The 15,548-nt window shown below is 49.8% G+C and overlaps 1 protein-coding gene across 1 annotated transcript; it reads right to left on the bottom strand.

Annotated features, from left to right (window-relative positions):
• Positions 1 to 3,160: 3,160 nt before the first annotated feature.
• KCNK18 (potassium channel, subfamily K, member 18) lies at positions 3,161 to 14,211 on the bottom strand. Its single transcript, XM_006831494.1, has 4 exons — positions 14,202 to 14,211; positions 12,727 to 13,008; positions 10,017 to 10,145; positions 3,161 to 3,960 (listed from the first exon to the last, which is right to left on the bottom strand). The coding sequence occupies exons 1-4, from the start codon at positions 14,209 to 14,211 to the stop codon at positions 3,161 to 3,163; spliced, it is 1,221 nt and encodes a 406-aa protein (XP_006831557.1).
• Positions 14,212 to 15,548: the final 1,337 nt, after the last annotated feature.

Raw genomic sequence — 15,548 nt, 5'->3', positions numbered from 1 at the left:
TTGGCTTAGTTGGTGTTGTTAAGTGCCATCGAGTTGGTCCCGACCCATAGCGACCGAGAGCAAACTGCTTGAGAGATGCAGGAACCTTTGCATCTGTTCTAGAGAGGACTTCAGACCAGTCCTTCCCAGTTCATGCCACCCCGCCCCCACTGAGAATTTGCCTTTCCATCCCAGATAGGATGAATCAAAATCTACACTGTTGCAAGAGCCCCAGGTGATTCTCATGGCTCTTATGCATGCATAAAAAGTACCAGCAGATACTGTTCAATGTGGATTCTGATTCAGTATGTTGTTGTAGTAGTCAGGTGCCTTTGAGTCAGTTCTGACTCTTAGTGACCCTGTATAGAGTGGTGCTGTGGGTTAATGCGCTATACTTCAAGGTCAGTTTGAACGACAAGGTCGGTGGTTCAAGCTCACCAGTTGCCCCTTGGGAACCGTATACAGGGTCGCTGTGGGTCGGAACCGACTTGACAACACTTAACAACAACAATAAGAGTTTTCAAGGCTGCACATATTTATGGGAATGGAAACCTTATTTTTCTCCGGAGGAGTGGTGGGTGGGTTTGAACTGCTGACCTTGTCGTTAGCACTCCCAGGGCTCCCTGATTCAGTAGGTTTGGTTTTGTTTGTTCAGTGCCATCGAGTCAGTTCCAACTCACAGTGACCCTATAGAGTGTTTCTGAAGAGCAATTGGTGGGTTTGAACAGTCAGCCTTGCGAGTAGCAGTTCAGTGCTTATGCTACACCACCACACCAGGACCCCAGCATGTTGGTGTTGGTAAGTGCCATCCAGTCTGTTCCTACCTATAGTAACCCTGTAAGAGTTTCCAAGGAGCAGCTGGTGAGCTGGAACTGCCCATCTTGCAGTTCAAATTGACTTTGCAGCCCAGCGCATTAACCCACAGCGCCACACCAGGGTGGAAATGCACCTTGTCAGCAAGGGGTCAAACCAGAATGACCCGGTTCAAAGCATAGGTCAAAGCCTGGCAAACAGCAAGCACTCAATGAATGTTTATTGAATAGGCCTTCAGGCCGGTCACGTGTTCTCTTAGGCCAGTCACGTGTTCTCTTCATGGCCAGTCTTGAATTCACTGGGCTTCTCAGCACCTAAGCTGCGTCACTGTGGCTGCAGAAATGCCAGGCCGCTGCATACAACCCTTTGTCTTGTGGCTGCTTCATGCTTTTGTGGGCTCTCGATCACACCTTGTCAAGCATTCGTTAGAAGCGTTGAAGGGGCAGAAAGCTTATTGATGAAGAGAGAGAAAGATCCAGAAAGGGAAAACTGAGAACGCCTGAAATCTGACCCTTTGCATGCATGTAAGGTAGAACATGGAATTTAAGATGAAACACAAGCCTCAAAAGGCAGAGGTTTCATTTCTTTTCAAACTGGAACCTCCCGGCACTTCATAACTGGTACTTGTCATTTTCACAGGAAACCCGAGAACAGTTTTCCATTTGCCCAGGGACTGACTAATTCGTTAATCACAGGACATGGGTTAACTTTGGCAAGAATCTCTTTCAAAGAAGCAACATCTGATCACCAAACGTAGAATCATAAGACTTGTGCTTCCCCAGGCACCTGCCAGCCAGTTCATATACCAATGTCTTTGTATCTTCCCCCAGGCTGGGGTCCCCAGGAGGACCTAAGACAAGGATATGACTGCACGTGGACTCTCAGGGCAGGTGGGGGTAGTAATCTCAGGAAGCCCCAGTAGAGGAGCAGAGGGGTTAGCCAGGGAGATGGACAACTGAGGTTCGGTTTCACTGGGAACCTGAATGCTGGAAGTGCCCAGGAGTTAATCAATGGATCCATCAATTATTGGTTGAGGGTTGCTCCCAGGAGTGTTGATGTCTGGCCTGGCCTGCACATGCCCACATTTTAGTGACCAGAGAAAGTCCTCAGCACAGGGAGCTGGCATGTTATGGCATCAGGATGGGGCACCTGTAATATCTGCTCCGTGTCCAGTCTGTGCACATACCAGCTCGTTTGGGAGTGTATCCACCCTGAGTCCATTCAGTCAGGGGTCATCAGTGGCATGTGCCCTCTCATTCAGGTACGTGCTAATTACTGAGAAAGGTAGTCTACCCAGAATCTGGCCAGCAGAAAAGACCCCAGCTCCTGTGAGCACAAACGACAATTCTGCTTGATGGCCCCAGTGTTGTGTGCGGGGGCTGGGGTAGGGCTGGTGCCTTGTACATTCATGCAGGTCTTTCAGGGAAAGAGGGTCATCTCAGACCAACTCTTTGGCCCCATACCAAGGACACTGTGGATCCAGGGTCTGGAAATGAGTTGCTTCTTAGTTGAAAGAGAGGCAGGGTTTTCACCCCACTGCCATGTCTGTGTATTTGTTTGCACGTGGCTGGGCTGCATGAAGAGGATGAGCGCAGTGAGAAGGCGCGAAGGCAGCACCACGGCCATGTCTGAAGTCCCTTCATTGTCTGCAGAAGGTTCCAGCTTTTAATGAGCCCCAAAGGGGGCAAAGGTCCTCTTGGGGATATCTGTGCCTCTCGGTTCATCTGTTCCTATAGAATAAGCATGTACTGTGTCCCAACGGACATAGAGTTCCATCTAGGGTCAACGGGGAGAACTTAGGAAGAGTCTATTCAGCTGAACTACAAATTGTAAGAACAAAGGTAGGTTTATTCAAGCGTCAAGGAAACGCAGTGGCATCCATCAGATTTCACTAATAAAATGAAAATAATTGGACTTTAGAGGATGATGACCATTTTCTTTCTTTCATCTTCCTAAAATATTCTTATAAGGAGCCTAGTAGCTATAGAATAAGCACTAGACTGCTAACTGTAAGGTCAGCAGTTCAAGACTACCTTGGAAGAAAGATGAGACTCTCTAAATATTTACAGTATTAGAAGCCCTATACGGGGTCGTTAAGAGTCTGAATCGACTTGATGGCAGTGGATTTGAGTTTGGATTTGGTAATGTCCTGAGAGGAAGGGTATTGGTCAGGTTATCTGCAAGTCTTCAGGATTGAAATATCTGCATAGAGTGTGTTGTTGTCATTTGTTGTTGTCCAGTTGAGTCCGACTCCTGGGGACCCCATGAGTTCTTATACAGGTTTTGTTTTCAATGCCCAAGATGTCAGACCACAGTGCCACAAACCCACATGGCCAGTGTCCATCCAAGAGAGACAGCAGCCCTTCCTTCACTTTTTAAAATAGAGGTAGAACTTCCTTTCTGCAAAGAACAGCATGAGCTTTTTGTAGATGTGAATCAACCTGTTTTGCACCAACTTGAAAGCAATGTACACAATCTCCATCCCAATGATGATATAAATGGACAAGAACATGAAGAAATGTGGGTGATCCAAGATGACATCCCCAAACCCGATGGTGGTCAGTGTGACAAAGCAGAAGTAAAAGGCGTTCTCAAAGTCCATCTGCGTCTCCCAAATGGGGAGAATGGCGGCTGCACAGGAAATGTAAACAACAATGACTAAAGCAATGATGGGAAGGGGCACATCCAGCCTTTCCACTTGCTGTCCCACCTCATCCAGGTTGTTGAGGATGGAGCAGGAGAGTGTCCCTAACCCCAGCTCAGGACATGAGGTGCTCCTCTCCATGCCTTGTGAGGGCAGCTGCAGCATGATCTGCTTCTCTCGTGCAAGAAGTTGCTCAAACATCTCTGCATTGCACTTTGGGGCTGGAGGACCCCGGTCAGGTTTGAGGTCTGGGAGCTCTTCAGCAGTGATGATGACCTTCGGAGTGGCTTCGTCTACCTGCCTGGCATCAGGTCTTCCTTTGCAGAGCAGGAGGGGGCACCACCTGGGAAGGTGAGGTTCCTGGAAAAGGAGTCTCTGGCACCTGTTGTAAGACATGGATAAGATGGCCGCCAGAATGTCGCCCATGTCTGTGAGGACCAGGAACATGAGGGGGATACCCAAGAGTGCGTAAAGCATGCAGAAGTACTTGCCCAGCCTGGTGATGGGATACTTGTATCCATAACCTGAAAGAGAGGACAGAACTGGACTGTCACCTCCCCACACCTTCCCTCCCTGCCCCACCCCCTGCCCACCCCCAAAAGGACATCTACCATTTCCTGTTTTCAACATGTCATGTCACACAATGTGTTTGACAGTATTCATCTTAGACTGTGCATGCACCTATCTGGCAGTAGGGCTGCTTAGGGGATGGCGAGAAGCCCTATTTCTTTTCAGAACAAGTAGCAACTTATTTCCAGACCTTCAACAGTGTCCTTGGCCAGGAGCTGATTGTCCTGCATTTTGCCTTGGCCACTTCCCCTCTGGAGTCCTGGCATGATGCTGTGGGTTAATGCGCTGAACTGCTAAGTCGGTTTGAACTGACTTGGTGATTCAAGTTCACCAGCTGCTCCTTGGCAGCCCTATACAGGGTCGCTATGGGTTGGAACTGACTTAATGACACTTAACAACAACAACTTCACCTCTGGGAGGTCTGAGCCTCTCACTTCATTTGTTTTTATAGAATAGGCATTTATTATGTGCCAACGGTGTGCACAACAGTACGCGTAGTATTCGGAAAGGAAGATGGGCGATGAATAAAGACAGAACGACTGCGGCCCTTAGAGTCCCTTGTGCTTTAGCAGATGAGATGAGCACATTCATGTTCCTGTGAAGTGCCATCAAGTCAGTTCTGACTCATAGAGACCCTGGATAGGGTTTCCAAGGAGCAGCTGCTGGGTTTGAACTGCCAACTTTGTGGTTCGAAGTTCAGTGCTGATCCACAGTGCCACACCAGAGGTCCAAACATGTTCACAGATGACAGTAAAGTGGTTAGGATCCCTGATGGACCTCAGTTTGAATCCCAGTATTCTAAATGCCATGTATTTAGAAGATAGTTGTTCAGGTTCCACGTTCAGGTTTCTTATCTGTAAAATGGGGATGGCAGTGTCTATATGGTATATTGACCAGTCAGGAAGATGACATACACCAGTAGTGGACACATAGTATCCTATCTGGAGAGATAAGAGCTGTCTTGTGAGCCTGTGGGCTGGACATCAGCCAATCTACATCAGTAGACATTGCCATCATTGCTCACAGATGGGGAAACTGAGGCTCAGAGGGATGGAGTGACTCAGCCACTCCGTGCGTTCGATCAGTAGCAGAGCTGGGATGCGAACTCACAGGGCTGACCCTAACCAATGTTTTCAAAATCCCCTTGGTTAGGATCATCCTTAGGATGGAACCTTCCACCGTGAGGACCAGTCCGTCAAGCAAAAGTATGGGTGGGTTGAGAGCTTCTGTGCTCTTCAGGGGCCCTTCCGAGCACTGCCACCCCACCCCCTCACTCTCCTCACCCACCCTACCCCTGTCTACAGAAGCAGAGCGTGGTCTGAAGTGGGCAAACTCCCATGACTTCCATGAGTTAAGCTTTTGGATTTGATGCCTGTGATTCATACAAAACAATTCATTCAGAAAGGAAAAGGCCAGTCTGATTAGAGAAATGAATTTGAAGATGACACCCAGAAGGGCTAAACTCTACCTCCTCAGGGCTCCTGCTCCCTGGGTCACACTCCAGTCCCACCCCCCAGGTACAGGCAGGTGCCCAGTCATCCACCCTCACCAGGGTCCCATGGGGGGAGGTGGCATGGCCCTCAAAGGGCCTCATCTGTTTGCTCCATACGGGTTACTCCCTCTCTTGTTACAAAATTCTCTTCAAATGTGTTCTTCTCAGGGTATCTTCGCCACCCACCCCATTTCAAATCGCAGCTGTCATCCCACCCCTTCCCCTTCCCTGAGAAGGTGTGCATTTGTCCCTGGCCAGTCTCTTCCAAGGTACACTCCACAGGGCAGGGATTTCATGTGCTTCACCCATCATGGGACTCCCCAATACCTAGAACAGTGCCCAGCACGTCAATAAATGGGTGTTGAATGAATGTGTTCATTTCCCATTTATCATACACCAACTTTATGTCAGACACTTGGGCTGAGGTTAGGGGTACAGGGAGGAATAAGCCTTGCCTTGCAGAAGCCCCTGGTGAGATGGAGGCAAAGCCTCTATCACTGCACACAGCAAAGCTCAGGATTAGGGCACCCCAGGGGTTACATCTCCCATCTATGGTGGGGGGTGGGGTGGTGCAGGACAAATTGCTAAGAAGGTATTGCTTGCAACTCTCCTTCTGCTTCCCCAGAGGGCTTGACAGCCTCCCTGCCAGACTTCAGCAAAGGCCAGAACCAGTGGTGAGCTCCTGACAGAGTATAGGGAGAAGAAAGATGGGAGGGACAGAGATGGGTTGTGGTCAAGATGATCAGCAAACTGGGGCTGCTCAGAACCAGGGAATTCCCAGGAATGTGGGACTTTCAATGCTAAAATTGGGGCATCTGGGGTAGACAGGGAAGGCTGGTCACCTTAGCCCTGAAAGTAGGAAGAAAAGGGAGACGGAGTTTGTCCTGGAGGGGCAGGACCTCGTGAGGCTGGAGGAGCCCAGGCCCTGGATGCCAGCAAAGATTCCCATGCCCAAGCTTGGCATTTGCCCCCCAGAGCCATGAGCCCTTATGAACAACAGCAATAGCCTTGAGAGCCCACAGACAAGGGGCTAACCATTTCCCATACAGTGCACGAGTTTCCCCTACTAGTTCCCAAGCAACCTTATGGAAATCAGGAGAGGCTCCTAGTAGTAACCGCCCAGCCTCCAGGCTCATTGATTTTGACTGAAAGGAAAGAATGAAGCATTTCTTACACACAGAATTTGTGGAGTAAGCTTCATGGCTTTACACAGCAAAACTCCTCATCGTTGGTAAGTGCCATCGAGTTGGTTCCAATTCAGAGCGACCCTGTATAGGGTTTCCAAGGAGCTGATGGTGGGTTTGAACCACTGACCTGTGGTTAGCAGTCCAGTGCGCATCCTACAGCGCCACACCAGGACTCCAAACTCCTCATGCTATCAGTGTTATTGCATTCAGTAGGCAGGGAGTGGAGGTACAGGGAGTCAAGTGACTTGCCCAGGGTCACAAGGTCCACAGCAGACAAGGTCTACACCCCCTGTCTGAAGGTCTTGCCTCAAGCACATGCCCTGCCCAATCCTCTCCTTGGCAAAACAGGGACAAGTGGGTTATATGCAGAGGGTCTTTGTGGCTGCTCTGACTGAGATATGTTTTCAGTCCAGAAGAGAAAGCTACATTCCAGGAAACATATCAAGGAAGCAAGTTTCAGAGGGCACACAGCCCCTACAAAAGAACTGTATTAGCTCTCCAATTACTGAATGCTGAAATGCATAATGGAAAATCATATCGTTTGGTATAATGTATTGGTAGATTCTAATACGATCAGTCCACTCCACTTAGCCTGTGGGTATTTAATAGTCATGTACTTCCTTTCTAATGCAAGGGGTTGACGCAGTGGGGCTGACTGGGGATTGGCCTGCCTCACACCTGGCAGGTAGCTCTTTCTCAGCATCAGGTCCTGATACATTTCAGATGACCCGGAGATGTAGGGCAGGAAGTAGTGTTACCAAGGGACCTTCAAAACTGTTATTGATTACCGAAGTGCAGAACATTCTCCCACATCCTCCTCCAGTTGTCTTTACTGGACAGCATGGTGTCCTAATTGATGCAAATGATAGGCAGTAGTATCGCTTTCTTGGAATTTAAAGTAAGCTTTAAGCTAATGTATTTCCATTAGATCAGTGGTTCACAGCCTGGACTCCCATTACAATTACCTGGAGGATTCTGATAAATTACATAGTAGGTCCAGGGTAGGGTCCATGCAATTCCAAGTGCAGCTAATGCTGAGAATGAGACATTAGATCCAACTTCTTACGTTTTTATCACCAAGAACACCTGGAGAACTCATTAAAACCTCAAGGTCCGGGCTCCACCTCCATAGGTTTTGATTCAGTAGGTCTAGGATGGGGCCTGAGAATTCATTTGCATTTCTAAAAAGTTCTCAGATGCTGCTGGTCCCGGGACCACACTTTGACAACCATTGCCTTAGTTCAGAGGTTCCCCCTCCCCAAGGGACAGTTGGCAATGTCTGGAGACATTTGTTAAAACTAGGGGAAAGGTGCTCCTGGAATTTAGTGGGTAGAGGTCAAGGATGCTATTAAACATCCTATAATGCACAGAAAGAATTATCCAGATCAAAATGCCAGTAGTGCCTAGATTGAGAAACCCTGCATGAAGTCAGTCCTTTTAAGTTCAGACAACTGAACCCCAAGCTCTCCTCCCCATGGTGCCTTCCTTACAGTTTATACTCCCCTGTAACTGGTGTCCCCTCAAATTGTCCCCCTGAGCTGTCAGTCCCCCTGAAAAGGTAAGTGTGGAGGGGACTGTGGGGACATGATGGTAGTTCTGCTGACAGTGACTTCCTCCGGGGGGTCAAATGGAACACTATCAGCACCTCCCTCCTGGGACCCTGGTGAGGAACCAGTCAGGGAATGTGTATCAGGCAATATCACTGCAGTTACATCAGGGGCAGTGGGAATGGGTCCAGTCAGCAGAGAACTCTAGGGAGAGTTCAATCATGCAGCTATTGTTCTTAGCTTCTCTGCCCAGGACATAGCCCCGCCTGTACTAACATTCTAGTGAATGAGACCCGTTCTGAATGAAACCTGGTAGATTTCTCTTAGTGCTCATGGGTCCGTTTTCAAAGCACGTGGCAGCAGAAGCAGTGAGGGCTCACCCAGCAGCCACCCACCCACCCCTTCCTTCTCTAGAGCACCCTGGTTGTGCTCCCCTGACCCAGACTTAGATCCTGACTGAGTAGCCACTCAGGTAATCCAAACCCCTGACCATACTGGCCTGATGGTGGATAGGAGACCAAGCTTCCCTGTTTATGATAGCCTTCTTTTTGTTAGCTGTGTCTGTGTGCAGATGGGATGAGGACCATGGTGACCATCTGCTGCCTCTGGACCTGAATCTCACACCACAGCTGAGTGGCCCATTGACCAAACTTCTTACTTGTCAGGCAAGACATTTTCCTCAAGGTTTAAGCCAGTTGGGTTGGGTTTTTTGTTAGTTCAGCTGCCACTTACTTGATGGTCCTCAGCTGACTCAGAGAGGCAGATGTGGGAGAGAGTATGAACTAGGAACAAAGCTCAGAGGAGCTGTGTCCCAACCTGGCGGGTATTGGCCTGCACAGTCCCCAGCTGACCACTGGACTCCCCCAACTGCTCCAGGTGGGAGGAGATATGGGCAGTCCTAAGGGTCAGTACCTTCTCTATTGAATAAAGAAGGGCCCTAGTCTGTTTCACTGGCCAAGTGATGGCCCAAGGGCTTCCATGATGGTCTTCCTGTCTCCATCTGACCTCCTCTAGTCCACACCCCACGCTGCAGCTGAAATGCTCTCTCTGGGATGTTGAGCTATGATGTCCTTCCCTTGCTTCACATCCTGTAGACACTCCCCACTTCCTTTGACCTGCTTACAGTCCTCTCCCTCTCACCTCTCTGCACCTCCAACTCAACCTGCTTACCATGCCTCACATTGGTCTTACTGTTGACCTTTGTTCTGCTGTCCTTGTGGTCTGCAATACCCTCTTCACGCCCACCTTCCACTACCCTGCTGATTCCTGCTCATACTGTAAGACCTTTAAAATCTGCCCACAGCTGCCCCTGCTCTGCTCCCAGAATGCCCTGCGCATGTACAGACCATACTGCGGTTGCACCTGATGGCTTCTCTCCTGCCCAGGGGCTCCTGAGGTCCTGGAGTATCTGCTTTGTTCCCTGCAGGACAGCCAGGGACTGTTGACAGTCTGTACAGCACACAAGCCCACTCAGCCATGGATCTAGCCTTGTTCATTGAGAACTATGCTCTGGCATGGAGCTGTACCCAGCTGGAGGCAGAGCACCCTTTTCTAATTTGCACAAAGGTGTCCTGTGGCTGGTGGCTGTGCTGGAACTGTGTTTTCCTTCACACTGTAGGCTTGGCAGAGTAGGTACTCTGCCACTGTTTCCTGCGTTACCTGACAGAACCACCCAGCATCCCCACCAAGAAGTCCCCAGCCTTCTGCTTCCCACAGGCCTCTGGTTTGGAGGGGGGGTGGAAGCCACAGGGCAGGCCTGGCCTTGCCCTTGTCCTTGCACTTACCCACAGTAGTGAACACAGTGCAGCAGAAAAACAGCGAACTCAGAAAGGACCAGTCTGAGAAGGTGGGCAGCCAATGAGGTTTCACCTGCTGCAGCAGCTTCCGGAGATTCAGCTTGCTGCTCGCCTCGACTCAAGAAAGAGACAGAGTGAGTAGGTGTGTGTCCTGCCCTCCACACAGGCTCCACCCAGGCAAAGGTGGGTGAGCAACCAGCAGCCCCCATCCTGTGACCTCATCCACCCCAAAGCTTGGTTCTCTCAGCCCTCCTGCAAGCTGTCTCTACAGGTGAGGTCCTGCCTCTGGTCCCACGAGAAGAGACCCCACCGAGCAGCCCACAGGGCTGGGCTCCATGGCCAGGGGCTTGCTGTGTAGCCTTGGGCTTTCTTGCCAAATCTCTGCTTCTTTCGCTTTTCAGGATAAAATCAGCTCTGAGTCTCTCATGGGGTTCTTGAGAAAAGGAAGCTGAATGGTTTGTATGACATGCAGGCTGTCATTTGCAGGCTAATTGTCCCTGCCCCTTCAGATCATTAAATATGGTGGAATGTGGTCATCAGACTTGGACAGGCAGACACTAGCTACCTGAGGATGCTCCTTCGAGGACTCCAAAGTCTTAGCTGCCAAGACATCCCTCCCAAGGCCAACAGAGCAGGACTGGGGACCTCATTTCCTAGAGAGGTTTCCTAATGGTTCTGTTGGGCTGAGCAGTCAGTGTGGACTTTGTGTGCTAGAAGTCACCCACCTGCCGCTGGCGTCAAGCCTAGCACCTAGCAGGAAGTCATTACTCATTTGAAAGGCACCAGGTTGGGAGCTCAGGCACCTGTATACAGTCCCAGCTCTGAACCAGCTGAGGCTATGTTGTTAGGTGTTGTCAGAACTGACCCAACAACCTTATGTACAACAGAATGAAACCCTTCCTGGTCCTGTGCCATCCTCAATTGTTACACTTGAGCCCATTGCTGCTGTCACTGTGCCAATCCATCTCGTTGGGGGCTTCCTCTCTTTTGCTGACCTTCCACTTTACCAAGCATCATGGGACCATGACTGGTCCCAGCCATGGAGAAAAGGTTGCTTTCTGACCATGTTTCCAATCAGGGAGACAGCAGGATAAAGTGGTTATAAACTTGGGCCCTGAAATCCACATTTCAGAGTATGGGGGTGACTCCCTGGCTCCATTGTCTAGTTGTTTAACTTTCCCAAGTCTCAGTTTCTTGATCTGTCAAAGGTGGGCACCCATTCAGACCCACCTTGAGGATTAAGCAAGATCACACTTGGAAAGTCTTCTTCCAGGCCTGTACTGAGCCACATTTACCGAGTTTTATCATCGTCAACAAAAATTGGACCAATTGGGAGTGGAACCAGCTCTGCGTTTCCCACACCACACTATGTATCAGAATCATCTTGGAAATTTTTAAAATGAGAGTCCCCGCTGAGCCCCAGAGATCTGATGTGGTGGGTTTGGGACAGAGCCTGGGAATGTGTATTGTAAACAAGCTCCCCAGGTAACCCTGACATGTGACCTGTCTTTGAGAGCCCCCAGTGGGCTGGTAGTCTGGGACCCTGTGATGGCTGGGAGTGTTCAAATCAGTGTTGATGATATCTCCCTGGTGCCAACTAGGCATGTGTCCATCCGCCCCAGATGTAAAGAGAGGGAGCAGTGTCCTCCGTGGAGGGGAGGCTGTCTCTTGACTTGGCTCTAGTTAGTCCCCGCGAAAAAGGACCTGCTCACAAAGCCAGGTCCAGCCTGTGGGAAGAGCTGTGAGCAGTGTTACTGAGGGTCCGCCACATGGATGGCCCACTTGCCTGAAGACTGCTCCCCTGAGGACATGTCACCTTGAGGATCACCACCCTGATGGTCCATCTTTCTGAGACCCGTCACACAGAGGACTCACCATAGTGTTCTACACAGCATGGTGTGTGTGACGGGTGTTGGGGGGGCTTCCCGGACCCTCTTCTCCTGCTGGTTGTGTCAAATACACCTTTACAAGTTTCCTCTGGAGGCAGAGGAGGAATTAGTGACTAAATACAGACAGAATGCAAGACAGGCCCCATGAAGTGCGGTGAAGACATAAAGAAAGTACCTCTCACTTTGTGTGGTCACGGTCTCATCTGTTTCCTGCAGGGACCCCCTGACTGGCAGACCACAGCTGAGGGTCCCCCTTCTCTCCTGCAGACTGAGACTCAGAGAGGGCAAGGATGCTATCCCAAATCACTAAACAGCCAGGAAGAGAACCAGGTCCCCAAGTTCCTTCTTACCAAGCCCCTTTTACTCCCCCAATCTGACAACAGGAAACGCTTTTGGAACAAGAAATGGGAGAATAAAGAGGGCAAGCTGCTTGTCTTGGGATCCAAGCTCAGCTTGGACTGTGCCTTGAAATCTAGTCTCCTGCCGCACCTGTTTAAGAGCCCTAACCCCAAAACTGCTTCCCATCTAGCCCACTCCACCCAATCCCGGCAACGAAGCCTGCTGAGCTGGGTGGGGCTGGAGATGAGGTCCAAGGAGGGGAGCTGGGCCTTCCAGAGCCCACACTGAGTGCTCGGTGCTGTGCCTAGATTCTCTCAACACTTCACAGCAGCCCTGACAGGCTCTTACTCTCCCCATTTTACAGAGAAGAAAGCTGAGGTTCAGAGAGATGAAGTCATTTGCCTAAGGTTACTCAGAAGTGGGGAGTATCTCCACCTACCAGGTCCACTCTGATCAGGGGAGCCACTCACCTGTTCTGTTGCATTTCAAGATGTTGCAGAGGTTCTCCAAGAACCTCTCAAACTCCTGGTCATCTGCCTCCAGGTCCTGGCCCCCCTCAATGACGGAGAAGAGGGCGGCTCCCACCAGCGCGTAGGTCACCAGTGAGAAGAGGAAGCAGAAGCAAGGTAAGAGCTTGCCCAGGACTTCAGGGCAGCATTTCTCAGGCTGACTTGACCTGACTGCCTCCATCCTGGCAGGCTTGCACTGCTCCCGGCAGGAGGAGCTGGTGGAAAAAGTCGGAGCTCTCAGCCCTGCCAGGAGGCAGAAGAGGGGAGTGTCCAGAGAATGGCCCCGCTCCAGTGCTAAGTGCTTGGTGCCTGGTTTCCCCGAAGACCCAGATGCAGTCGGCAGCTCATCATCCTAGCTCAGCAGACAACGCTCCACCAGCCGACATGTGCCCAGGGCATGGAGCACCTGCTTGGGGCTTTAGGAGGATGAGGAAGTGGGTACTTTGGATTTCAGGTGACCCTTTGGATCCCAGAACTGGAGGTGGGATTCCCACATGGTGAGCACAGTAAGACAGCCCAATTTGTGCTTTTTAGGCAGGTCATTGGTTTCTGAGGAGTATCTGGGGTACCCTGTGCCCTGGTGTCCCCCATCCACCTGGACAAGTGGGCTGTATAACTAGTGTGACCAGCGCTCCGAGGGCTACAAAGGGCCTTTAAGGTAGTAAACTATGTGGGGTCGCAATTATTGGTCGCACCTGGTGATTCCCAGCCCTGCCAAAGCCTCCTGGAGTAGTTACCTCCTCGACACGTACCTTTGGAGGCATGCTACATGACATGGGACCTCAGCAGAGAGGAATGGCGCAGAGCCTTGAAATGTGCTTCTCACTGTTGGACTCGCTCCCCTGCGGCTGTCTCTGCCCTGAGGACAACAGGCACACGTGGTAGGCATGGAGATGCTGGTACCCATCATTCCATCTCCTTTCAGGACAAGCTGTCCACCTTCCAAGAGCCTTCAGTTGTCAGTTCTTCAGGGTTGGCCTCAGCTTTGGGACCTTGTGTGGTGATACAGCAAGACCCAGAGGGCACACATGGAAGAGGACAGTCAGTGTGACCAAGTACTGTCCCTGCGCTGTGATGGGCTTCAGGACTACAGCAGATCATCTTCCTCCTCCACTCTCCACCCTAAGTCCTCCCTTTGGCCCTCTACTCCCTCTTCCCCAGTCTCGGTGGCCCACCTGAGACAGCAGGATCTGCATCCTCATGAGGGGGCTGAACCTTTTGGTAACTATTCCCTTTCCAAGTTAGGGTTGCTTGTGCTTGTATGTTCACAGACAAAACTAGAAAGAGGTACCAAGAGGTACCCAAGTGGGTCACCTGAGTGGCACCCATAGTGTGAAAGCGGCCCTATCTGCTGGTCAGGTTGATTACCCCAACAAGATAGTCTCCTCTTGTCTTCCTTTCCAGTTCTCAGACACAAAGACCCTAAAGTGCCTTACCTGCAGTCATAGTGTGCAGTTCACTGGGCCCTTTGCTGGGCTTCCTGGTGACTTGGCCTCTTTAGGGACCAAGACCCCCAACCCTGAAGGACTCAGAGCTGTGGGGATGGAAGAGTGGGAAGACTTGTGACCATATTGTTTTCAGTTTGAAATGGGAAGCAGTCTCAGTTGATTACTTCTTTCCTGCCATAAAGAAAGAAAAGGGAAGATCCTCACGCCTTGAAAATGCCAGGGCCCCCCACCCTGCATCTGTTTGCAGAGTCCTAGGTAGAGTAGGGTTAAAGAGGCCTAGTGGCACAATGGTGAGTCAGAACTGACTGGGTGGGCATCCTACACTGGCCTTTACTTCTATAATTTCTATAACGTTCATGAAAGTTGTTGTAATAGTTAGGGTTTTGTGTCAACTTTATTAGGCCAGGATTTCCAAAGGTTAAGCAGTTGGAATGTTGTTGTTATGTGTCTTGGAGTTGGTTCTAACTCATAGCGACCCTGTACAGGGTTTTGGAAGCAGAAAGCCTCATCTTTCTTTCTCCCACGGAACAGCTGGTAGTTTCAAACTGCTGACCATGAGATTAGCAGCCCGATTCATAACCACTACGCTACCAGAGCTCCTTAGCAGTTGGAATGAAACCTAATACAGGCATTGTTACCTCTATGATGAGTGGCTATGAGCAGCCAATCAAATAAAGGGAGACTTCCTTGGTTCCTTGGGGTGTGGTTTGCTCCCAATATAATGTACACTCGGAGGGACTCTCTCTTTCTCTTCTGTTGGGGACCTGGGACCATACATTAAACATAATTAAACCAGTAAAACATAAATATATAAATGTATATATATGTAGATAGATAGATAGATAGATAGATAGATTTATATTTATGTTTAATTGGTTTTGGTTCTCTAGAAAACCCAGTATATAGCCTTTTTCAGTTGGCTTTGTTTTTTACTCTGAGATTTATACAAATTATTATGTATATCAATAGTTTATTCCATTTCATTGCTGAATAATATTCTATGGTATGGATTTACTACAGTTTGTTTAATCAACCATTCATCCATTGAAGGATATCTGGGTCATAAAGTTGCTGTAAAATTTTTAGGGGTAAACCTAAGTTTTCTTTACTCCAGGATTAATGCTCAAGAGTATGGTTACTGGGTGGTATAGTAGTTACTTGTTTAGGAGCCCTGGTGGCACTGTGTAGCTGCTAACCTCAAGGTTGGTGATTTAAACCCACCAAACTCTCTATGGGAGAAAGAGGAAGCTGTGTGCTCCAGTTAAACTTTACAGTCTTGGGAATCCTATACAGGGTTTCTATGAGTTAGAATTGACTCAATGCCAGCAGGTTTGG

This window comes from Chrysochloris asiatica, unplaced genomic scaffold (genome assembly GCF_000296735.1).
Source record: "Chrysochloris asiatica unplaced genomic scaffold, ChrAsi1.0 scaffold00003, whole genome shotgun sequence".
In the NCBI taxonomy this organism is placed as follows: Eukaryota; Metazoa; Chordata; class Mammalia; order Afrosoricida; family Chrysochloridae; genus Chrysochloris; species Chrysochloris asiatica.
Note: the sequence above shows the minus strand (reverse complement) of the source record. Positions and strands in the feature narration are given on the sequence as shown.

Coding starts and splice junctions, on each gene's coding strand:
- KCNK18 (XM_006831494.1), bottom strand. Junction 10,146..12,726: donor CTTGAAATGCAACAGAACAG/GTGAGTGGCTCC, acceptor CTCTTTCTTGAG/TCGAGGCGAGCAGCAAGCTG. Junction 3,961..10,016: donor CACTGTGTTCACTACTGTGG/GTAAGTGCAAGG, acceptor CCTCTCTTTCAG/GTTATGGATACAAGTATCCC.